Source organism: Ictalurus punctatus, chromosome 7 (genome assembly GCF_001660625.3).
Source record: "Ictalurus punctatus breed USDA103 chromosome 7, Coco_2.0, whole genome shotgun sequence".
NCBI lineage: Eukaryota > Metazoa > Chordata > Actinopteri > Siluriformes > Ictaluridae > Ictalurus > Ictalurus punctatus.
Genome location: NC_030422.2, coordinates 27,248,661 through 27,275,099, shown reverse-complemented (window position 1 = coordinate 27,275,099; position 26,439 = coordinate 27,248,661). Strand labels below are relative to the sequence as shown.

General features: G+C 40.8%; 1 protein-coding gene across 11 annotated transcripts in view; it reads left to right on the top strand.

The window, feature by feature from the left end:
• The window catches only part of LOC108267854 (adhesion G protein-coupled receptor L2), a 143,265-nt gene extending 117,600 nt beyond the window's left edge, over nt 1-25,665 (top strand). For 5 of the 11 annotated variants that reach the window (XM_053681549.1, XM_053681550.1, XM_053681548.1 and 2 more), the window contains 6 exons: nt 215-306; nt 4,774-4,942; nt 6,901-7,029; nt 8,267-8,363; nt 14,502-14,630; nt 23,603-25,665. In XM_053681549.1, the coding sequence (XP_053537524.1) occupies nt 215-306; nt 4,774-4,942; nt 6,901-7,029; nt 8,267-8,363; nt 14,502-14,630; nt 23,603-24,354 (1,368 nt within the window). In that variant the 3' untranslated portion in view covers nt 24,355-25,665. Of the gene's footprint in view, nt 1-214; nt 307-4,773; nt 4,943-6,900; nt 7,030-8,266; nt 8,364-14,501; nt 14,631-22,956; nt 23,008-23,602 lie in introns of all 11 variants that reach the window. The other 6 variants (XM_053681552.1, XM_053681551.1, XM_053681554.1 and 3 more) reach the window with 5 other exon arrangements.
• The last annotated feature ends 774 nt before the right edge of the window (nt 25,666-26,439 follow it).

Below are 26,439 nucleotides of genomic sequence, written 5' to 3'. Positions count from 1 at the left end.
TTGTGAGTTCAAATCCCAGGTGGGACCCGGTGGTGCTCTGACCTCAGACTCTCGCCTGAGAAAACACTCACTTGTGCAAACGCATCAAATATAAAAATGGGTCTGTTGCTCTTGATAAACATGTCATCGGAATGATTAAACGCCATTGTGGATTCCAGGAAATGAAGGAACGCTGCTGTGTGGTCCACTTACCACGTTCTCAATGTTTTGACAGCTCAATCTGGCCTTCCTGGTCGTGACCATGTACAAGATGGTGAAGCACTCCACCTCGGTGAAGCCCGACTCCAGCCGCCTGGAGAGCATCAGGTAAGACTGTTGTTTTTACATTCACGCCGCTCCATTTATTTCCCAAAGACGCGCCAGCCTGTGATTCCTTTCCCGTTTTTTTGCCGCTTGTCGCCGTCTTAATCGGTTTCGCCTGCATGCTCAGACTCGAACCATCTCAAACCGCCCACGATCGGGATTACCGAGCGATAACGATCAACACGGCCTCATTTTTACACAAACCGCCGCGCAGTTCGCGTCAAAACCTACTCCGGAAAAAGTTCCGGGTGACAGTTCGAGGACGGGGTGAAGGTCGCATCCCAGCGTAGCCTTGCGTTAAACGTTCCGAAGGGGCTCATTTGAGTTTATGGATGTAATTAGGAAAAGCATTAACCTTTTGCGCGGCTCAGTTAAGAGCGTGTTCGCCGAGCGTGTCATGGCGCGAGCTTGGCCTCTTGTAAACACCGTCCTTGAGAAGTCCGGACGTATTTTCCGACTGTCACAGCCTGGTGGCGCGCGTTAAAATTGAGACGTGTTTTTTTTTTTTTTTTTTTTTTTACACGGGACGAGAGGTCATGACTGCACGACGTGTGTAAGAGGAGATGGGAATAAGAAAAATTCCCCCTCATGTCACGTTGCTGTAGCAGGCCACCGGCCATCCTGTCTAGCGAACGTGTCATTCGATCCATACGAAGAGTTCCCGGAATGTCTCGGGGTGGAGGACTGGTCGGGGCGGGCGGGCGGGCGGGCGCGGGGGGGGGCACGGTCGACTGCGCAGCATGTATTCTCTCTCGAGACCCCGCGAGAGCCGAGTGAAATACTGTCATCGAGCGGCGCGGCTCTGTGGGCATTCTTATCAGATTTCTGAGCCCGAGCGGATTTGTGTCGGAGTTATTTATGGGCCTTCACTTGCCATTTAGCTGTTGTTCTGCACTATTAAAATATGGGGGGAAAAACACAAACACGCTTACAGGAGCAGCGCCAGGGTTTTTTTTTTTTTTTTTTTTTTTGGTTTGTGTGGTGGGAATTCATGCTGATAAATTTCCATTCTGACATTTATACTCAAAGCCAAGGGAATTTTTTTTTCCAAATTTATTTATTCATATTTTTATACCTTGTTCTTTTAACAGCTGTTAAATGAGATTAAACGCAGCATATTTTGTATTTAAAAAAATATTACATGGCTGCTAGTGATTTTTACGACATCGTTCCTTATTCTTATTTCCTATTAAATTAAACGATTTTATGTAAATTTTTTTCTTTTTTTTTTCTTTCTTTTTCCGATCGCTCACGCGTAATTTACGAACCTTTTACGAGCCGTTTTAACAGTTGTATTTCACTAATAAAATGTGGAAAGAAGCAGCTTGGAGGACTAACGTGCATTTTTCCGCTGGGAATTCCTCGCTGATAAATTTCTCGCCTGACGTCCAGGGGAATTTTCCATCGGTAACGTCAGAGCTCCACGTGTTTGCTCGCGAGTTTTAGTTCGAATGCTAATAAATCCTAGGAAATTGTAGTAAATCGTGACATGCTGCTTTCGGGAAATTATGACTGATCTGGCGATCGTTCTTAACGCGACGCGTGTGAAATTCGCCGAACGTGGAGGGAAGCAGCCGAGGTTGGTTTTTCCAGCGAGAATTCATGCTGGTAAATTTCCAGCCATTTTTTCAGTCCAGGTGAATATCGCATTCGTTTTGTAGGACAGTACAGAGCGCGGTGAGGTCTTTTTTTAATTAGAAAGCTACTCGCTTCTGATCAATCACGTAAAAGGTTTGCTTTCTTTCTTTGCTTTAGCTTTTTTCTCTTCTACATTATTAGGGAATATTTCTTTCTTTCAGTATTTCAGTCTTTCTTTCTTTTCTTTCTTTATTTCTTTCTTTCGTTTCTTTCTTTTTTTTTTCTTTGCCTTAGTTTTTTCTCTCCTAAATTATTAAGAAATATTTCTTTCTTTCAGTATTTGAGTCTTTCTTTCTTTCTTTCTTTCTTTCTTTCTTTTTTCTGTCTTTCTTTTTTTCTTTTTTTTCTGTCTTTCTTTTTTCTTTGCCTTAGTTTTTTCTCTCCTAAATTATTAAGAAATATTTCTTTCTTTCAGTATTTGAGTCTTTCTTTCTTTCTTTCTTTCTTTCTTTCTTTTTTCTGTCTTTCTTTTTTTCTTTTTTTTCTGTCTTTCTTTTTTCTTTGCCTTAGTTTTTTTTTCTCTTATGAATTATTAGGGAATATTTCTTTCTTTTTCTTTTTTCTGTCTTTCTTTCTTTTTTCTTTCTTTTTTCTTTTTTTTCTTTTTTATTTGCCTTAGTTTTTTTTTCTCTTATGAATTATTAGGGAATATTTCTTTCTTTCTTTTAGTATTTGAGTATTTCTTTGTTTCTTTGTTTCTTTCTTTTTTCTGTCTTTCTTTCTTTTTTCTTTTTTTTCTTTTTTATTTGCCTTAGTTTTTTTCTCTTATGAATTATTAGGGACTATTTCTTTCTTTCTTTCTTTCAGTATTTGAGTATTTCTTTGTTTCTTCTTTCTTTCTTTCTTTCTTTCTTTCTTTCTTTCTTTTTTCTTTTTTTTCTTTCTTTCTTTTTTCTGTCTTTCTTTTTTCTTTGCCTTAGTTTTTTTTTCTCTTATGAATTATTAGGGAATATTTCTTTCTTTCTTTCAGTATTTGAGTATTTGTTTGTTTCTTTTTTCTGTCTTTCTGTCTTTCTTTCTTTCTTTGCCTTAGTTTTCTTCTCTCCTAAATTATTAGGGAATATTTCTTTCTTTCTTTCAGTATTTGAGTATTTCTTTGTTTCTTTTTTCTTTCTTTTTTCTGTCTTTCTTTCTTTTTTCTTTTTTTTCTTTTTTATTTGCCTTAGTTTTTTTTTCTCTTATGAATTATTAGGGAATTTTTCTTTCTTTCTTTCAGTATTTGAGTATTTCTTTGTTTCTTTTTCTTTCTTTCTTTCTTTCTTTCTTTCTTTCTTTCTTTCTTTCTTTCTTTGCCTTAGTTTTTTTCTCTCCTAAATTATTAGGGAATATTTCTTTCAGTATTTGAGTGTTTCTTTCTTTTTTCTTTCTTTTTCTGTCTGTCTTTCTTTCTGTCTTTCTTTCTTTCTTTCTTTCTTTCTTTCTTTCTTTCTTTGCCTTAGTTTTTTTCTCTCCTAAATTACTAGGGAATATTTCTTTCTTTCACTATTTGTGAGTCTTTCTTTCTTTCTTTCTTTCTTTCTTTCTTTCTTTCTTTCTCAGTTGAATATTGCACTTGTACTTTAGTACACTTATAGTGTGTGCAGTGAGCACTTTTTTTTAAATCGTAAAGCTACTAAATTCTAATGAATCCAGTCAAAGGCTGCTTTCACGGCACATTTAATGGGCGTTTTTGGGATCTGTTGGACTGCGTTCATAAGCGTTGGATAGATATGGAGAAAAATGTGATTGTTTTCATTATATCTACTGCTCAGTTTTCAAGAAATGTATCAAATTGTTCCATCGAGTCTTTATCTTTACGATCATTATGCCTGTGCACAATTCCAGTCTCACTTCCCCAGTGGGAATTCCTGCTGATACTTTTCATTCCTGACATAAATGATTACGTCTTGGTGGATTTTTTCATACGTATTGTCACATCATCTAGTGTTCACACTGATTTTCATCCGATACCCGATTCGATTTTAACCCCTTAAACGTCCAGCGCTTGTAGTTACTCAAGAATTCAAGAGTGTGCTTTAAGATGAATAATAAACTATAAGTGTACTATTTCCAACCAGATGCATTCCATTTTTCTTTCTAAATTATTAAAGATAATGATTTGTTTCGTGTGAAGTTCACTCATATAGGTGACTTCCGAGCAGATCTGAGTCCTTATTATTTATATTATTTATTTGCGTGCTAATAAAACATGTTTAAAAATGCTTGCAGGTGATAAACCTGTGCTCTGGCGTCCATTTTCAAGCGTAGGATAATTTTTTATTCATATTGTGGCGCCTTGTCGTGCAAGCACAGGTTTTACGAAATGAAATTTTCATGCCTTGTAGTAAACGGTGGCGTTCTCGCGTGCGGAATTATTGCAGTATCATTTTAACGACGTTTTTATGAAACGTCAGCGTTTCCGAGCGATCCGTTTCCGTCCGGACGTTCGATCAAGTCCGGCGGATTTGTTTTATTCATGTTTTTCTGCCTTATTAAATTCTAATAAACGTAAGAAGTCGTTACTTTCTGTTCAGTGATCATTTCTTATGACAAACCGCCGAGTCTTGCAGGTTTGCGTCGGGATTATTTATTTATGGATGCTCACGTGCCGTTTAGCTGCTGTATTGTAGCCATAAAATGTGAAGAAAAGCGCACCGGACGGAGCGAGGCGAGTGGCTTTGATTTATTTGGGAAATGGAAATCGGTTGAGCGTGCGAATCTAAAACGCTATCGATATCGCGATACAACGCTAGGAGTGTCGAGTCATGCGTTATGTCATCGGTGGCAAAAATAAAGCCTGCCTCTTTTCTCTGTAACGATACAGCGATGCCATTTTGTTTCCCGCGCCTGCAGGTCATGGGTGCTGGGAGCGTTCGCCTTGCTCTGTCTGCTCGGCCTCACCTGGTCGTTCGGGTTGTTCTTCCTCAACGAGTCGTCCGTCGTCATGGCCTACCTCTTCACCGTCTTCAACACACTGCAAGGGATGTTCATCTTCATCTTCCACTGTCTCCTCCAGAAGAAGGTAAAAGACGCATTCATCGCTCCCTCGGCTCTGTTTAAAGGAAACTGGGCCTCTCCGTCTGCTCCTGTTTTACCGAAAGCAGACCTGAAAATGTCTCGGAACGATCTCTCCGGTCCACGCTGCCGCTTTCTGATTTCATTGTTTGTTTGTGTAATTTAATTAAGCAGCAATCACATGAGCTTATGCCTCGTGATTAGCTGTCGCGATTGGGGAAATAACATTAGCCTCATGCGCCTCTGGGGACTATTAGAAACTCGCTCACGTATCATGATTCAAAAACTTCCACGGCGTGGGTGCACTTTTTACTTTTAAAAAACAGTTCCAGGTTCGCCTGTGTATTTACCGGGCCGAAACCTTGACGTATGCTTAATAGGCGGCGCGTAATTAAACGAATCTTGACGTTACTACAGCTTCCGTCTCGCCAGCGGTGATGTGTACACCGGTGGAGATGTGGCTGCAGGGAAACTTTATTCCGAGTTATCCTGTGTTTAATGTTTCAATTCATCAGCGGTGTCAAAACAAGCACTTGCCTGTCTGCTCCATTAGCTGTGGCCTCTCGAGGGTGAAATGAGTCTTTTTGATGCCGAGATTGTGCGTCTGCCTAAAAGAAGCCACTCAGTGAGCAAATGTCTTTGATGGACAAAAGGGTTTGGCAGGCACTGGTTGTGTGAGTTCTTAAAAAAAAAAAAATTCAATAAAAAAGTCTCAGTATATACAAAACACTACCAATATTCAGCGCTCTGTCAGTGTTCGGATGATTAATTGTCTGTAAGAGCAGCTCTGACAGAAGTTCTGTCTGTAATTCAAATCACAGGAGAGCGCCTTCATACGTAGCTATGACGATATTAAATGCAACTACGAGGGGATAAAAAGTACTGCTGTCGTGTAAGAGGAATAAAACACTCCGGAGAGTGCCCCCCCCCCCCCCACCCCCACCCCCCACTTGAAAATCGCTTATGAATGGCCGTACGCTTTTCATTTACACTTTCGAATTAGCTTCAGTTCGGGGGCAGCAGTTGCCTGAGTGGCGGGTTCATTATTATTCTTAATGGAAAAATACAGTACAGTGACAAACTCGCTTGGATTAAACGCAGAACTTCTGAAAGCAAATCTTACGCCAGCGTCTCGTCAGTCAGCTCGCCTCACTGTCGTTACGTGATGAATGAAATCTGAGTTTTTATATGTAGTGTCTGTTCTTTAACTGACTAAATAATGAGTCTTTATTGATCACGTATACATTAGAGCACAGTGAAATCCTTTTCTTCATACACCCCAGCATGTTAGTCAGCTGGGGTCAGAGCGCAGGGTCGGCCATGATACAGCGCCCCCTGGAGCAGAGAGGGTTAAGGGCCTTGCTCAAGGACCCAACAGTGGCAGCTTGGCAGTGATGGGGCTTGAACCCCCGACCTTCCGATCAGTAACCCAGAGCCTGGCTGTGATGGGGCTTGAACCCCCGTCTTTCCCGATCAGTAACCCAGAGCCTGGCTGTGATGGGGCTTGAACCCCTGTCTTTCCCGATCAGTAACCCAGAGCCTGGCTGTGATGGGGCTTGAACCCCTGACCATCTGATCAGTAACCCAGATTATTAACCGTCAAGCCTCCACTGCCCCCGAAATGATTTTTATTACTATAAAAAGGCAAAACGACAGTGGGGGCGGTGCTGCGCTGGGCAAGTGATGTAATCGGTGTGCGTCCGAACACCGGGAACACCGACTATTGCAGCAAACTTATTAACTACAAATGTATAAAAAGTACTGCTGTGGTATAAGAGGAATAAAACACTCGGGGCCATGCTGTGACTTCAGGACGGTAACCGTGACTCTGCTTCACGTTGTACCTCATTGATTATTTTCCTCTTACAGCACACCCCTGAAGCGTTTTATTCCATACTAATCACATGACGTGGACTTTTCTGACTTTTCTAACAGCATTACTTTGTGACGTGACATTTCCCGCAGGTGCGTAAAGAATACGGAAAGTGTTTCCGTCAGTCTCAGTGCTGCGGCGCTTTGCCCCCGGACAGCTCTCACAGCGTGGGCAAGACGTCCACATCTCGCTCCACGGCCCGATACTCCTCCGCTACTCAGGTAAAGCACTTAACATTCCATCTTTTCACTTCTCCATCAGCGGCCCGGCTGCCATCAGCTTTTAATGTAGTTGTTCTGGCAAATACGGATGTTTGTTTTATTTATTTATTTATTTATTTTTGTATGTATGAAAAAAAAAAAAAAAAAAGAAAAAAGGCCAGCCGTTCTCATTGTGATAAGTGATTTTGCGCCTTTGGGTCTGCAAGAGAGTTTTTTTTTTGCGCCCGATTTAATAAACGCTTTCTGAGATTTTAAGACTTGCCGAGATACAAACCGTAGTGGAAGAAAAGCACAGATAATGGATTTTCTTACATACCTCAGGGATTGACAAACAAACAAACAAACAAACAAACAAACAAACAAACCTCCCAAACAAACACTGTATCTACTTACGAACTTTTCTCAGACATTTTGAGTCGCGGCGGTCTTTTTACACGATCCGCTTGTTTATTAACACCACTGGATAATTAGTCTTGAAGGGAAAACGCCACGTTAAACTCTTCCCGCTGAATTATCAAGGACGCGCCTCTTCATTTAATCCGCCTCGTGAGTTAATTTCTCATCCGACGCAGACCTAATCATTCTCTTAAATGAGATTCTTGGTGACTAATTGTGGTTAGTAGGTTTTGCCAACAAACGGGAAATCAATTGGATTTATTTCCCCTAGCAGGCAGATTAGCTAGCCTTAATGGAGTTCTTAGCGAATCAGACCCTTTGTCGCTGTTCGAACATCAGTGTCATCAGCGTGACTCTTCTTCACACCTGTAGTGTTCTTACCCGCGTCAATTAGCAGCCATGTCGTTGTACAAGCTCGGTGTAATAGAATTTCTTACCTACCCTGGATTTTGCTAAATAGACCCCAGCATGGTTTATATTTTTATACGTCTCGTAGCTCTAGTCCTGTAGCGACGCCATCAACGTATATTGTTATTGCTTTTCCATGAAATAGTGCTCCTAGCAATTATGTCTTACCGCCGACACTTCAGCCGTAAGTATGAACATGATTTTCTGTCATTTTATTTATTTATTTATTTACTTTTTTTTTTTTTTTTTTTTTGTCAATTTTTTTCCGGTAATTCTTCGTCTGCCGTTCTCGCGTTTGCTCCCGGAGGGCACGAGGTTGTAATCCGAAGAGCATAATGATTGTTGTTACCTTCTGCCACTCGCTAATTAGTGCTGGTTTTTAACATGCGCTAGTAGCTAACAGCGTGTGTCTGTGTGTGCATGTGTGTCCCAGAGTCGTATCAGGCGGATGTGGAACGACACGGTGAGGAAGCAGTCCGAGTCTTCCTTCATCTCCGGAGACATCAACAGCACCTCGACACTGAACCAAGGTGAGCGCTCTGCTGCTCTAATAGACAGTCGTAACAGGAACTTGTTTTTGTTTGTTTGATAAAAGTTTAGGTTTGAAACCTCGCACTGCGTTCACTCTAGCAAGTAGAAAGGCGCTCAGGATTGTTTGTTGCCTCTCGTGGGCGTGGCCTGTCTGTCTTTGTTTTAAATTCTGATATTAAGTCGTAGTAGCTAAAGTGTATACTATTATACTGTAAAATTTATACTAAAACATGATTGAATTTCCGATTGTGATTGGTCGGAAGGTCTATTCATTTTAGTTGTACCACAGCGCAGTTGAATTCTCGACCCTGATTGGTCGGAAAGTGTGTTAATTATATAACAGCACGGCTAGGACAGTAGTAGCATGAACGAAAGGTTAATAATAATGCTCACGTTCTAATATGTTATTGTTTCTATGGTAACAGCTGACATGCAGAGACTTGTATGGCAGACCATCAACATAATCTAAGCCTAACAATAAGCAAATTTTAAAAGGATGCTGTTCAAAAACTGAATGCAAAATCAAGCAAACATTCACAGGAGCTTGCAATTTTTCTAAATCACCGCAGATTGGTTCCAAGAGGCGTCATGTGACATCATCACATCACGCATTCCGCATCACAAAGCCCTCTTCCATTCACGTGCATCAAACATAAGTGCGGCTAAAAGATCTCATTTACCAACAAACTTCCATTTTTACTTCAGTTCTGTGCAATTGCAATTTTGCCAATTCAAGTAGTTTTCTGGGGAAAAAAAAAACCCTCAGCAAATTGCATCGCATAATTTGAAGGAAAAATAAAATAAAACAAGCCGCAGCAAAATCAAGCTTGTTTGGCCGCAACAATCACAAAAAAAAAAAACCTCCTGTACGGACTGAGTTATGTAACATTTATGGAAAGACTCTCAGGTGTCAATGCTTTGTAACAGTCACGGTGCTTTGTAGGAGTTTACGCTTTCCGCTTTCTTGGTAAAATGACAAGCAGCGGGGTTTTATTGTTTATTTCATCAGCTTTGAACCGCTAAAAAGCATGACGTGTTGTTATTTAATGAACGATTAGTAAATAATAATTGACAAATTGCTGTAGTGTAAGTGGAATAACAGACTTTGGACGGTTGCTGTTGAAAATGAATAATGAAAACGATACTTTGGGGTGGAAACAGATGGACTCCAGATCCACCGCAACCCTAACCAGGATTAACCGAAGGTGAATGAATTAACCAGGATTAACCGAAGATGAATGAATACTGAGGCTTTTCTTTCATTTTTGAGCACCAAATGTCTTCGAATTAAATCTAGAAGGAGTTTTATTGGGAGTATGGGTTTTATGGAATAACAGGCAACCCGAGCGATAGGATTGGTCCCGAGAATTCATTGGAGCCAATCATTTGAATCAGATTTGAATCAGATTAATGAATCGTAATTATTCATTTGCGTAGAATTATTCAAATCTCCATTCGGATGTCGGTTGTTGCTGTCGAATCAGAACTGTATGTCACGCACTTACACAGAATTACCCGTGGCTTTGTCACTTGCTAGCGTGAACGCTTGTATTAAAATGGTAACTGCATGTGATTTTTCTTATCCGTTAACCTGAAATATAAAGTTTTAAAGTTCATTCTGAAATTCAGGGGGTGGTTTTTCTTTCTTCTGAGAAAGAAAACCCACCTGTGTTCCCACGTCCTCTTAAGTAAGTGTTTCATGTAGCGTCTACTCTTATGGAAATAGACTAATGGAAACAGTGCTCCTTGTTTAGATTTTCAAGCAGAAAGCAAAAATGTTTGATATTTTTATTTTACCTCCAGACATAACAATGTGAAAACATGCCAGAAGGCATAAAAGGCTCAGACACATGAACAAAAGACGTTGGTTTATTTTATTTTTTATTTTTTATATATCACATCTGTCAGATGTTTCAAATCGCTGCTTTCAGTCCTCCGGTTCAAACAAGGACCACTTGTTTATAAAAAAAATAAATAAATAAAAAAACCTGACCGATCAATTATTTAGAGCGAGCAAGAGTGCTGCAGATGAGACGATGATGTTAAACTTTAGACACCCCTCTCCCGCATCCACCCCACCCTCACAGTGTAGCATCTGAGGCAAACGCCTTAAAATGCTTCGTCAGGCAACACACAGTGCCAGAGCATATATATATATATATATATATATATATATATATATATATATATATATATATATATATATATATATATATATTAAGTATATATAAAAGTGGCAGGTGTGAAGGGAAACAGTGCCGTTTCCATCCAAATGCAGTTATGCTAATTTGAACTGTGCAGTAAAGAATACTTTCCCAGCATTTCCAAAAAAATCCACAAAACGAAACATTGTAGCTCAAAGACCATCATTAAATTGAGACGTTATTAGAATTGTAAGGTTTGGTCTGAGTAAAGAACAATATCTTACAGTTTTGACCCCGCCCATTATTCAGATTTATAAAACTGCTTAATGAGGATTCTGGTTTTTTGATTGGTCAGATTCATGTTGATTCATTTTCTTTAACCGCAGCGCTGACAGTAAGTAGTTCCTGCTGTAATTCAAATCACACGTTTCTAACACACATTCAAACATGTTATCGTTTCTATAGTAACAGCTCATTCGCACTACTTAAAGTGCACCTATTATGGTTTTTCAAATATGACCTTTCGTGTAGTGTGTTATATTCGTAGCTGTTTGTGAATGTAAAGTTTCTAAAATCAAAGCTCACAACAAACGGAGTTATTGACTCCTAAAAGAAGGAACCGATTCTGAACAGCTGAATCGAGTCGTTAGTGATTCCAGACTTTACTTCCTGTACTAACCTACGTAGGTTTGTAACAAAAAGCTCCGCCTCTGGTCTTCATCGGCTGCTCGCTGACAGACGGAGCTGAAACCTGTTACGGTAGTGGGCGTTTCCTTTTTGAAACATGCTGACATAGGTAGACCAATCACAACAGACTGGGACATCTGACCAATCAGAGCAGAGTATGCTCTCTGAAAGGAGTTTAGAACGGATCACTTAGCGAGTCGTTTGTGACAATGGGGGGACACAAGGTAATGCTGCAGTTTGAATTCTATGCACGTTAAAGTGTTTTTTGACCTCGGAGGCATGAAATCTGTAAATATGAGACCTTTAAAACAAAATTAGGCACGTTTCGAAACCATAATAGGTGCACTTAAACAGATATCAGAAACATGTTCGTATTTAACACAGTATTTAACAATCAATGTATCAATGTAACATTCAGTGTAACGCATTGATTGATATGGGAGTGGTTTCCGTAAGGAGTCTCCCGTGTCAGTGTTTCGTCACATTCAGAGTTAAATCTGTTCCTTTAGGTTTTCCACCATGGGAAAGGCTTCAGGACAAACACTGCTGGTTTCTCAGGAACAATGTGCTTTTTTTTTTCTTCTTTTTTTCCGCCTGGGAACATAACAAAATGACTGTTTATAGCTGTGATAAACAAAGTGGGTGCTCCACATAACTATAAACATAAAAGTGCAATGTGTCTTCTTTAATAAATAAATAAAAATCTCTAATGTTTAGCGGATTGTTGTGGTGAAAGAGGAATGAACGCTTCAGGAAATGCTGGTTTTGAAAAAAAAAAAAAAAATTCAACTTTGAAGTGGTGAAAGAAACTCAGCTTTATATGTCGCTCTCATCACACCATCCTGTCGTTGATTATTTTCCTAGAACGACACACCCCAAGTGTTTTATTCCATACATAAACCTTCTCAACAATGTTATATGAAATTTCGCACATGTATTCAGTTCTATATACATATTTATAGCATAAATTCAGTTAGAACCTTATAATAATAATAAGATTAAATATCAAATGCTCTCTCTCTCTCTCTCTCCGTTCTTGGGAAAGAGGATTCTTTAAGCCTTTTAGCTTACCTCCCTATACGAACAACCTAAAGAACTCTCATTACGGTTCTAGATCGAATCGTTTTCCTTTCTAAAAGTGTCATTTAATATCATCTAAATGGAAGTATGCATTTTGGAATGTAGGATGTGAATTGCAACGCCAGAAATTAAAGTAATCAGAATACTGTTTAAAAAGGCAGAATTGGCTCACGGCACCAATGTCGGATTTTCAACCTCGAGCCGTCACACTACTCTCCAAAAGCCCAAGGCCACTTTATCTCTCCAACTCTCCATCATATCATACAAACTCCTTGAAATTTCTTTCTACAACCACCAAATGTGATGGCATGACTCCATATCCGTCTCTCTAATCCCACATTCTTTTCATCTCACAGCCATGTCATAAAAGAAACCATAGGTTTTGCTCATCCGAGATCTTTTTATATTTATATATATATTTATATATATATTTTTTTTTCTAAACCGGATCCATCTGACTCGGTACAAAGATTCAACTGTTGACCCAAAGCACATGCTGACCCAACTGCAATTCAAGCTGGCAGCACTCATCCATCTGTTCTTTCATTCAGCGCTCTATCATCTCACTGAAGCACATTGATTTTGATACTCATCCAGTTCAAGGTAGAGCCTACAGACTTGGTAGAATGGTTCGGCTGTTGACTCGGAGCTCACATCCACATTTCATACAGACGGCAGTCATTTTCCGGACTTTTCCGTCCGCTGTGCCAGAAAAGCCCATTGATTTCGTTAATGCCGGGGTTTGTTTGTTTTTTTTCAGCTACATCCACCGAAGAGGGTAAAGAGACCATATCGAAAAGCTTTTTTTTTTCTGATATCTGCTGATTTTAGATCATGGGCTCACAAATACTACAAAGGAATATAACCAGCATTGCTTTATAAAACATATAAACACTCTATTTACATATTCGTAAAATAAAGTCTTCATTTAGAGTAATAAACCAAGACGTTTTCCATAATGGCTGACAACTGAAACTGAATTTTCCTGAAACTGGATATATCTGAGAACACCATGGAGGCACAAGTTTCATTTGGCGGTTTCCTCTGGGTTCGCCGGTTTCCTCCCCCAATCCAAAGACGTGCGTTGTAGGCTTACTGGCATCTCTAAATTGTCCGTAGTGTGTAAATGTGTGTGTGTGATTGTGCGTGCGATGGGTTGGCTCTCCGTCCAGGGTGTCCCCCACCTTATGCCCCGAGTTCCCTGGGATACCCTGGGATAACATTGTGTAAGATGTGTGGTACACAAAATGGACGGAATGCGGTTTTTACACCGCAATTTTGTTTAGAAGTAAGAAAAAATGTCATGTTGAGAAGATCTTATTAAGAATATTAAAACCTGGACAGCAACTTATACACAATAATGAATACTTATAAATATTAACGCGTATGGATGGTGCTCTGGGTCGAAAATCTAGCTGTGTAAGAAGAAACTTCTGAACCAGCTAGCTAGCTTGTTAGTTCACGAAGGATATTAGGCCAAATAAGTAAAGAATAAAACACGTTGAGGTGTGCTGTCACAGGAAAATAATCAACAGGGTGACCGTGTGACGTTTTATTCCTCTTACACCACATCATTTTCGCCACCATTGCAATTTTTTGATGTTTGAAAGAACATCAAATCATACGACGGATCGCTTTCTAGTTCTATTTAATGTCGTGGAACGTTCTAGAAACAAGATCGTTAACGTTACAGAAGCTATAAACAAACTCGTCGTTCCCTCACCAGCTTCTGGAGACACTGGAGACTCCATCCGTAAATGTTAAATAAACATAGTCCTTCAAGAAAGCGTTCATCAACGCTCATGAACATTTTTTTTTTTTCCTAATGATTGAGTTGTTACTATAGAAACGATAACATGGTAGAATGAGTGCATTGATAGAAACCTGTGGTTTACCTTACAGCCAGAATGATGTAGAAAATGAATCAGCTACTTCTGACCAATCATATTTGAGGAAGTCATCAGCAGGACAGTGTGGAATAAACAGTTGCAGTGTGTTGTGCTTTGTAGAGTCTGTTGTGTTATTCCAGGTAGACTAAATATAATTCTGCAGTATAATTAGATGCTCAGAGGAAACCACTTCAGAATTGCTATTAATCCTGTTTGATGAAGCGAGTGTGTGGGTGGGTGGGCACATTTTATTGCTAACTATGATAAATCCTTCTCTTTTTCTCCTCTTCCCACCATTTTCCTTCCTTACTTATTTCTGTTTTTTTCCCCCCTGCAGGAATGACTGGCAACTATCTCCTAACTAACCCCCTCCTTCGAGCACACGACACTAACAACCCTTATAATAACCTCCTCGCCGAAACCATTGTGTGCAACACACCTTCTCCGCCTGTCTTCCACTCACCAGGTGCCTCATGCCCTCCTGTTTCCTCACAGAAAATCTGTCATGGTGTGTGTGTGTGTGTGTGTGTGTGTGTGTGTGTGTGTGTGTGTGTGTGTGTGTGTGGGGAGAGGAAAAAGGTCTAGGTGGGTTTTTGTGGAAACTGTTTTGTTTTTTTTTCTTCTTCTTCTTCTTTTTTTTCTTTAACAGCATTAGAGATGTCTTTGAAGTTGTTTTGCTTTCCACTCATCATCGTCCTTTTGTTTGTTAATTTATTTTGGGTTTGATCCTTCTAGTTTCTTCATATTTCATCCAAAGTTCCCAATCTAATTTTCAAACGAAATGATTATGACCAGCCTCTCTATCTAACGAGCACGTTCACACCGCTCCATCCGGTCCGAGTCGGATGACTGCACACAGATGGAGTGCGAATTTCACTCTTGCCACCTTGCTTCACTCCCGAGGACACGCCAGGACCGGCGTGATGGACACTCGCTTCGTGTTTTCTGCGTCTGACTCAGGCTTCCATCAAAACAAAACAAGAACAAACAGCTTTAACTGGCGCCGTCTCACCAACATCAAACGTTACGTCGGCCAGAGCCTGACAGTCGCATCTGGCAGCAGTTCCTGATGAAATGATGGAGAGAGAGAGAGAGAGAGAGAGAGAGAGAGAGAGAGAGAGAGAAAATAAGTGGGGAAAAAAACAGGTTGAGGGGGATAAAGGAGGTCATGCAGAGAGGATGGATGTTAGTGAGGTCTGACAGATAGCGATTACGTTCGGAGCGTTCCTCCACATCCGGATTGTTGCATATGTATAATTAAGAACACTCCTCTCAGCTCTTTGTTTTTTTTTTATATCGCAAACAGGCAGCTTAAAAAATACATTTATTTTTTATTTGCACAAATCATAACAAATATAAAAATAAATAAACAAATAAATAAACAATAGATAGGTAGATGGATAAAAAAATAAAATAAAAGCAACAACCACAATATTATTATTATTATTATTATTATTATTATTATTATTATTAATAATAATAATAATAATAATAATAATAATAATAACAGATAGTTAGATATATAGATGGATGGAATGATGGACAATTAGATAGATAGATAGATAGATAGATAGATAGATAGATAGATAGATAGATAGATAGATAGATAGATTTAAAAAAAAACAATAACTGCAACAACCACAATACTACTACTACTACTACTACTACTAATAATAATAATAATAATAATAATAATAATAATAATAATAAATAGATAGATCGTGACTGGACAGACAGACAGACAGATAGATAGATAGATAGATAGACAGATAGATAGATAGATAGACAGACAGACAGACAGACAGATAGATAGATAGATAGATTTAAAAAAAAAAAACTGCAACAACCACAATACTACTACTCCTCCTACTACTACTACTAATAATAATAATAATAAATAGATAGATAGTGACTAGACAGACAGACAGACAGACAGAAAGAAAGAAAGATAGATAGATAGATAGGTTTAAAAAAAACTGCAACAACCACAATACTACTACTCCTCCTACTACTACTACTACTACTAATAATAATAAATAGATAGATCGTGACTGGACAGACAGACAGACAGACAGATAGATAGATAGATAGATAGATAGATAGATAGATTAAAAAAATAACAGCGACAACCACAATATTACTGCTACTGCTAATAATAATAATAAATAGATAGATAGTGACTGGATGGATGGATGGATAGATAGATAGATAAAAATAACAGCGACAACCACAATACAACTACTATTGCTAATAATAATAATAATAATAATAATAATAATAATAATAATAAATAGATAGTTAGATATGGATGGAGTGATTGGATAGATAGATAGATAGATAGATAGATAGATAGATAGATAGATAGAATCAAGAAGAAGAAGGGAATATATCTAGATGGATGGATAGATAACAACAACAACAACAATATTATTAATAGGACAGACCTGCATGTCTTTTATGAGGCATTTCACAGTGTGTCACTTGCCATGAATAGAGATGTGGTAAATCATCACTTGGATGAAAACTGCAACACACAAACACATAACCTGTGCTTTGTCTCTCACATTTCTCTGCCTGTAATGAAATATTCAGACTCCTAAATGGCAGCTGCTGTCAGTCATCTGGCTCTGTAATGCACACTCCGGAAAACACACACACATTAGAACATGGAGAGTGGCTATAAATAGATAATGAACACAATAAAATAATTCATGTAGAGCAGGAGCGGTGAGGTGATGGACAGTGAAGGCCTCGTCCTGCTTTCTCTCTGCCTGTGCGTACAGAGCGGAGGTCTTCTGTGTGTCTATCACAGGAGTGGGATGTGCATGCTGAGAACAGCTCTCTCATCTCACACCAGCCCTCACATGTGGCTCTGCTCCAATCTGCCTGTTTGTGTTCTAACTAGAGCACGTAGCTGTCGCTGGTGTCTTCCAAATCCTCCCTTGGCCAGCATCATGGATGACGTCCTTACTTGGAGGACCACATTCAAGCGTGGCTTTACCTGACTTCATCCACACAGTTCCCATCAGCTGTAACTCAGACCACAGAGGAAGAAGTTTCCATTGTTTGCTTAGAAGTCATAATTGCAGTCACTGGGTTCTCCACCAGATTATTACATTATAATTCATAGTGTAAAATAAAAAGCACTCCAGGGTGTGCCATTATGGGAAAACAGTCAATGACGGTGTGATGTGATGCTGTTGTCCTATCCCAGCATGTCCCGAAGACCCCAATTTCCCAACAATTACGATATTGTACTTTTTTTTTTTTTAATCCTTTTACCGGCGTCTCATTTTTTTCACTCTTGAAGTTAATAAGACAGAAAACACACCTGGTTATGTTACTTTCCCATGACGTCTACAAAGCACCGACACTGGAGACTCCTTCCTTAAATGTTAAATAAACGTCTCTGTACAAAACACTTCACCTTATAAACCATTTTTAAGTCCTTTATTATTAGTGCCTGCTAAACAAGCTAGAATCGATAACTTTCACATACTGTATTAGAAGTACGTTGATGACTATGCGACAGATGTGAAGATTTTGTGAAGTTTGACCAATCAGTGGCATTTTGTATGTTAAACTCCACCCCGATAGTTCCTGGTCTGCAATATTTAGAAAGGTTTCTGGAGATACAATTGGTCTCGGTTGCTCCGGTTCCAGGGGGCACCGTGTCTTAGTGGTTAGTACGTTTGCGCTGCGCTTCTGGGCTCGGGGTTTCAAATCCCGCCTCCAACCTATGTGCATGGAGCCTCCATGTTCTCCCCATGCTTCTGGGGTTTCCTCTCGGTACTCCATTTTCCTCCCTCAGCCTAAAGACATGCATTGTATGTTGATTGGCATTTCCAAATTGTCTGTAGTGCGATACGCTGTCCCCACCATCCAGGGTGCCCCCTATATCATACCCTGAGTCGCGTGGGATAGGTTCCAGGCTCCCCGCGACCCTGTGTTGGATAAGCGGCTAGGAAAATGGATGGATGCTCCAGTTTCTGTAAAAGATCATAGATTTCTGGATTCCCACAGTCTAAATGTGCCTCATACAAAAAGTATTAATTTTAAAAGAGAAAGTAATAGTATCGCTCTATAGCTTGCATCCTGATACATACTAAATAGTGTTCCAACAAAAAGAACACAAACACGCTGGTTAAGATCTCTTAGAGGAAAACAATCCTCTGGGATCCTGTAGTTAGAAGCCAGAGATGTCAAACAGATGTAGGTGTATTCTACACAGTGCTGAGGACAAAGTGGAAATAAATAATAAGCGTCGGTGTTAACTCAGTATGGGGTATGAGCGATTTCAGCGAGTTCAGGGAAACGTCAGAGAAAGGTAGCAGGTTGCAAGAGTTCAGCACTAATCCTGGAAGGATTTCCATCCATCCATCCATCTTCTAAACCGCTTATCCTTTTCAGGGTCACGGGGAAACCTGGAGATTATCCCAGGGAGCATCGGGCGCAAGGCTAGGTACACTCTGGACAGGGTGGTAATCCATCGCAGGGCACACACACATACACACGCACACTCATTCATACACTACGGACACTTTAGACACGCCGATCAGCCTACCGTGCATGTCTTTGGACTGGGGGAGGAAACCGGAGTACCCGGAGGAAACCCCCGACCCTGGAGGTGTGAGGCGAATATGCTAACCACTAAGCCACCGTGCGCCCCCCCCCGGAAGTATTTAAGTATTCGAATATATTTGAGCTTCTTGTTACGTGTGTGAAATTTCTTACATTGCTTTTGTGCTATTTCAGGCCTTTTCAACTGAAGGCCTGAGTGCCATTGAGGCCAAATGGAATGAAAAGCTGCGAGCCATCTCATCACGCTTAAACACGTAGAGGATTCGGAGAATGGCTTTACAGAATTGTACAACATATTTCACACTTTGAACATTGGCTGGTTGTTTAAGACTAGAGTGGTTAAAAAGCGTCGAAGGGGGTTGCTCGGAGGAAACGTGGCCGAGTGCCAGCACCGCTCGGTTAATCGAACGGATGAGCTTCTCGTCGAGACGGAGAGTGGGTGGAAGAGAAAGGAAGGAGCTGATGCGGCGTGTTGTCATTACATCCACGTCTCTGGGCTTTACTCTACTCCGATGCCTTCTCCGGCGGAAGGCCTATATGGATATGTCAATCGCTTCACTGTAAATCTGAGGCGTGCGGCGGATGAACAATGAGAATACCGTGGCCTTGGAATAAGTCTCCTGGCCTTCATGCTTTACCTTCCATTTTATTAAGAGTGTGAAGGGCGAAGACAGGGGGATGGGTGAAGCAAAGAAGAGAAAGAAAAAAAGAAGCAATGGCGCAGGTTCTGAAAGCATCTGTATGAAAATTCCGCAGCGCTGGCTTTGATGCAGTGCCTGAATAGAGTGAAATGCTGATATAGCCTTATGGACTTCTGTCCACATCTGATAGTCACACTCTCTGCACAATACCTGGCTGCATTCAAAAGATTGCACATGCATAAACAAAACGCAAGAATGCCTGGCAATAGCAATGCTTCACCGTCATCCTTTTTCTAAAATTGTTTTTTTTTTTTTTTTTTCTTCATCGCCTCATTCTTCCCTCCCCCTCACCCTCCCTCCCTCCTTCCTCCCTCTCCCGCTCCTTCTCCCTGTGCCTCTCCTTCAGCTAAACTCGTTTGATGTCTGGTTTCGGTTTCTTCTCCGCATCAACAAGAGAGACGTTTCTTATCTCGACTACTGTGTGTCACACTACAACACCAATAATTTTTTTTTTTTTTTTTTTTTTTTTTTTTGCTGCCTCCTTTCTATTTGCTGCAATCTCGCCCCCATTTCTATTCAAATTAGAGGGGCTTCATATCCTGCGCTAGACGTGAAATGGAACAGCAGTTAATCCAGCGTACGAATCTCTTATCCTGGGCAATGTTTTCAGGAGCAAACAGAACATTTGTGGAAATATCGCTTCTTTTGAATAGTAGATTTGAATAGCAAGTTTGCACCACATCTCCAGGGTCGGGGGTTCGATTCCCGCCTCCATCCCGTGTGCGTGGAGTTTGCATGTTCTCCCCGTGCTTTGGGGGTTTCCTTCAGGTACTCCGGTCTCCTCCTCTAGTCCTGTGATGTGTTGTAGGCTGATTGGTATGTCCAAATCGTCCGTGGTGTGTGAACGTTTGTGGAGTTGTGTGCCATGTGATGGGTCCAGGGTGTCCCCTGCCTTGTGCCCCGAGTCCCCAGGGATAGGCTCCAGGCTCCCCACGACCCTGTGTAGGATAAGCGGTACAGAAAATGGATGGATGGATGGATGAAAAAGTGGCCATAGCTTTGCTGGACCGCAATCCGAGAAGACATTCACATTACTTGAGTAACAGCGGACCTTAACAGCATTGGAGACGCTTTACTCGTTTGTTTCTACGTTGCGGAGACTGGCTTCTCAACGATATACAATCGTGAGAGTGTTCACGAGCAAGGACTCCCAAATCCTAGCGCGAGATCGTAATCGAGACTTCTTGGAATGCAGAATTCCTTTCTCTGAATTTATCGATACTTCCGCACGCATTTGTTCGGCATGTCCGCTGATGATGTCACTAACGCTACTGTCGTAATGGTTTCGAACTAGGAAGTGGAACGTCCCAATCCGGGTATAGGAAATATACGCACTCTCGGGATGGCGCTCGACCAATCAAATCAGTGGACTGGAAATAACTGGTGATATCATAACACATGATATAAATACAATATAATGAAATATATGTCTGTGGTAGGAAACATTTATAACAGTTTATACACAACCCGAAGTTAGGTCTCTAACACCAACCGAGGAACCTCGAGCGAGATCGTCCCCACGTCTGTATTATAACATTTTCATTTAGATCCCTCGTTAGTGGAGAACGAAAAAGACTATCCGTAATATTAATCATCTTTATTAATGCTGCGAGCCACGATATTAATTAACAGAATGAGATAAGTTCATCTTTAACTATTACCATTATTAACGCCTGATCAGACCGTATACGACTCACTTGGCCGTTAACGTATACGCTTCATTATTTCCCGATGCGCTTAAGGATTAGTCATTGTATTCATTCGTCATTAAGAAAGCGCTAATGAAGTATTGAACACATGCTTATTTGTGGGCCAATATTTCTGGAGCGCTGAATCAAATACGTTGAAGGAACGTACTTCAAAGGAATCGAGTGATTCTTACAAGAGCTTCTTACTTCGTTGCGTTCTCATATTTCTGTCATATTTCCTGCTCTTATTTTCCTTCTGCACATTGTACGTTCGCTTTCGTAACTGATCTTGAGTTATAAATTCATTTTGTGGTTTTTCCCTGCTTGGTAATTATGATTTGATGAGATGTTTAAACACCCACCCAGACTACAAAAGAAGCCCGTAAGCCCTCGGCGTACATCTTTAACGGCGACATTCTGTTGGCTTTGACAAACAATACGACGCATTCGAGGAGAAAATGAACGAGCGTGAGGAAGCACACTGCGCTAGACGGATACGTGGATTGATTAAACATCCAGAATTGGTCGTAAAGAGCATTTCTGGATTTCACAGAAACACATTCGCAATAGCACTGGGAGATCACGAGTTCGAATAACCATGGCACAACGAGCTATTTGGGTCCGAGAGAGCATAACCGGCCGTGATCTCTGAGTGGGCGGTGTCGCTTTCTCTCCTGTCAATCACGGCGACGCTAGCTGAGCTCATGTACGCGGAAGAGGGCAGAGAACGCTTTTCTCCGAGTGTGTTACCTCGCCCTGTGATGCAGCATGAGCAGCAGTTTGAAAAGATGCCTTTACATGTCTCAGAGGAAGTACACCCTTCAAATCCGCTAGCTCTTACGTGCTACAGAGAGCTACAAAAGTGAACACTCTGTCCTGAACCTATTGGAAATGAAACCGGCAAAAATAATTTACGGTATTAGAGAGGTCACACACGGAAGTCAAAACAAGCCTGAAGTAGATTATGCAAGCTTTTAAGCTTGAAGGTCGCCCCCATTAGAGGTACGCCGAGGGCTTTCGAGAGAGAGAAAGAGAGATGCTGTGAATGCTTGCTGCTGTACCCTTACACACTCCATATCCTGAATTCAGTCATCCGGCGCGGCCGCTCGTTAATTAGATGAACTAAGTGATGAGCAATGAAGGAAGTCATAATTACAGCAATGAAAGGGGCCGCTCGTCTCGGCTCCGTACGCATCCACATGTGTTTATCGATCGTACTCAGATAATTTATTACGATGCACGGGGGGAATGAATTATTTAAGATTTGAGTCTGTTCTTTGTATTTCGGATTCGCATCGTTTATCCGGAAAATCTGTTTTCTTTATCTCGGAACGATTGGAGAATCTCAATTCATGTCTCAAAAATTCTAAATAGGTAACTGTAGTTTATTTGCTGGGAAAGTAAACAAGACCAATCAGATTACAAAACACAAAAAACGCAGCGATTACTTTTTGGAATTGCTTAAAACGTGGTTAATGGTGGGGGGAGGGGGATGGTGGGAGGGGGGGTTATCTGAGGGCACGAGAGCCCAGGAGAAAATAACAACAACAAAAAGATTAAGAAAAACATATTTTTTTTTTTGTGTGTGTGTGTGTGTTTCATTTATAACGTTACAACGTAATTCGCATATAATGTGATAGAGTAAAATCTCATATATTATAATACGATGGAATATAAATATATTCCCTATTTGAAAGGATGGACTGAATTCAGAGCCGTAGAGTTTGAAAGCTTTCTTTTTTGCTGTTTCTCACTTGTTTATCATTGCTGCGATTTTTTTAAAAAACGCCGTTGTTTCACTTTTCTTTTGGCACGTCGGCAGTTCTCAGGCCAGCTAGCCTGAGCAGACACACATAATGTGAGTGGTGGCAAAGTGAGTCCTTGCACCTCGCCCGCCTGCACGTCTGCCTGCCTGTGTGTGTGTGTGTGTGTGTGTGTGTGTGTGGTCAGGACTGACTGGCATCCATAGGCTTAATTTTCTGCAGATGGCTGTGTGTGTGCGTCATTGACCACGCTTACATTGATTTTTTTTTGTTGTATTTTTTTAAGACGGTTCATGAACATTTGCCTGTTCGCCGCCTTTGGCACTTGTTTTGCACTTGATATTCATTTACAGTGACGGCTTGCTTTTATGTGTGACAATGTGCATTATGCGTGTGCATTTTAACGGTTTTGTGGCTGCTTGTCATTTTATGTTCGTTCCATTGCCATACTGTTAAGGACGTAACACGGCAGTAATATTTCGAATATTACTGTATGGATGATGATGATGATAATAATAATAAGAAGAGAGATTTGAGGCATGGGATAGGATGGGGAGGAATAAATTCTGTATGTCCTTAACAGTAAAACAGTTACATTTTGAATTTGTTTGCCGCTAATATATTAACTGTTTGCGTATGCTTTCTTTGCTTGAGCGTCTTCGAGTGCTTTTCTGTTCCTGAGTGTGCTCATGTGTGTTATTCCAGGCCAGCACTCTCGGACAAACAGCCGTGACGTCAGTGCCATGGACACGCTGCCCCTCAACGGCAACTTCAACAGCAGCTACTCACTAGACGACGCCGCCTTCGAGAAGATGATCATCTCTGAGCTGGTGCACAATAACTTACGGCCACGGGGGCATCCACGGTGCCAGGACGATTCCGAGCAGCCACCCAACCCGGACCGATGCCCACCGGGCCGCAACGCTGGGATGGGAGGCGTCGGAGGCAGGAGCGAGGACGGCGTCAACGATGCCGACCACCCGGCGCTGGAACTCCTTCTCCAGCCGCACCACCGCGAGGTCCTGGAGGTGCCTCTCCTTCCTCAGCGGACTCATTCTCTCCTGTACAGTGCCAAGCAGGCATCACGCCAACCTGCCAGGCAGCGACATGATCAGGAGGACGGGGAGGAGCAGAAAGAGGTAGACGGGGCGGGGCAGAACGGAAACACGGCCTCGCTCGATAACAGGGACTCCGTGTATACGAGCATGCCTGAACTCAGAGACTCGTCTCCGTCTCTGTGCCCGCATGACGGAGAGGACGATTGCCCTCTTTCGTCGTCCGGGCACAGCGAGACAGACGAACCGTGCCACAAAAGCATGGGGGACAGCGTCCAGCCCGTCTCGTACTACCAAATCAGTGAGAGCTGCGGCGGGCACGGGTTCGAGGATAACGAGTGTCAACTTCCAGACGGCGAGACCCCCAAAGACGGGCAAATGCAGCTCATCACCAGCCTCTGAGCTCATGATCCATTTCCTTTCTCCTTCTTTATCTAGGTGCAGTGACTTTTCTCCAAAAGACCCACAGATGCGCTTTGTTTTTTGCCATTTACTTGTTTTTTTGTTGGGTTTTTTTTTTTTTTTTTTTTACAAGTTTCAAGCCATCTGTGGTTTAAACTGTTCGGGCCGAGGTGGGAAAAGCAGCACGCAGGCTGCTCGACGAGCAAAAGTGTTTGTGAGGAGGCTGGCGTTGTCCACACACTGGCCACCATTTTGTATGATATACTGTACTATATCGACGACAACATAACGAACCTGAACATGCCAGTGGCATTTTCTAGAACTTCTCAAGTGTCCTAGGGTTTGTTGATGTAAAGACGCTGGACACAAATCTCCACAGCGAGCCCACAGACGGCGTCTCACAACTCCTGACACTGACTTTACACAAAAACGAAAGAAAGGCAACGAAAGAAAAACAAACAAACAAAAAAAAGAACCACTACTCCTGACTCAGGCCTTATATTTTCTCTATTGCACATGTAACTCTTATAAGAATGATGGCTAAAGAAAATATATTTTGCTGTACCACAAGTGGAAAAAAAATTATTAAAAAAAAAAAAAAATCGAAAAAGAAAATGATGAGTAAAAAAAATATTATGGCAACCATAAGTGACATTTCGAAGAGGACATTTTAGAGAAAGGGGGTTGCACATTTTTTGTGTGTGAAATCTTCTTACACTTTGTCTGTTGTAGAAGCTTTGAGAACACGAACAGAAGCCCATATTCACACTTCCACTTGTGAGCAGTACGTTTGCCTTCATCGGTTATGAATTTTTTGATTGTAAAAGTCTCCTTTCTTTTTCTTTTTTTTAATTTTGCCAACAAACATGTGCAGGGGGAGAAGCCTTTCCCTTGTTTTCAACCTTTAAAAAAAAAAAAAGCTACGTCTTGCACAAATGAATTGGAAGTGAATTAGACTTGTGTGTAATTTATTTCGATGGCAGTATTTGCCAGGGATACGAATATATATATATTTTTTTCCACAATGGTTTTAAAAACATATCTCAGCATTATGACTTTAAATAATTTATTAGATGAAGTATGGAATATTATTAAATAATAATAATAATAATAATAATAATAATAATAATAATAATAATAATAATAAAGATGGAATGAAAGTGTTAATAATCAGTTTTTTTTCTTTGTTTTTTTTTTGTTTTTTTTCTTTTTCTTTTTTTCTTTTTTTTGTTGTAGGAACCCATTGTCAGACGCTGATGTAAAATCAACTCTTGATATCGAAATAAATGTGACAATTTCTTTTTTTTCCCCTCTCGTTTGTACCAGAACGTACGTCATTCCACGTATTCTCAGAAATAGTGAACGCTGGCTTGAAGCTTGAGGCTTGAATAGGGGTGGGGAAAAAAAAAAAAAAAAATGAACCACAAACTTCCACAAAAGAAATTACACTTCCTCCAACATTTCATCAAAGATTTCCTGAGTTCGCTTCATCAGTTCTTCACTGTTTAATTACAAAGTAACCTAATTAAGTCCATTAGCTGCTAATTAATATGTTAATGGCTCCAAAACAACATCAGACTGGAATAAATGAGCTGAAGAGCATTTCGTCAAACAATGGAGTCATTCAGGAAAGTTGTTTTTTTTTTTTTGTTTTTTTTTTTTGGGGGGGGGGGGGGGGGGGGTTTGTCTGTTTGTTTTTTTCTGCAGTCTGAGTGGAGTCATGGAAATGGGAACGGCAGGCAGATGGCATTGGTGGGCTGAGTGCTTTGTGTATCAGTTTTGCACTACGAGAAATAATGATAGAGCCATAACCTCCTAAAATAAATAATAAATGCACCACACCGACTTGGCCCTGCTTTCAGGCGTGCCTGTTCCGCTGCTGTAATTTATGAGATGCATTTTCACACCGCAGTGTAAAAATGAAAGGCTGAGGCCATTAGTGGAGTGAAATACACGGCTTCATGCATCACGAGTGCTCGGCCCTGACTGATGCGTCGTGCCTATACGCAATTTCTCACCAAATTCACTAACTTGGTAAGAGGGCTCCATTTCTTGTTTCCACAATGATGCGTCACGTTTTTTCTC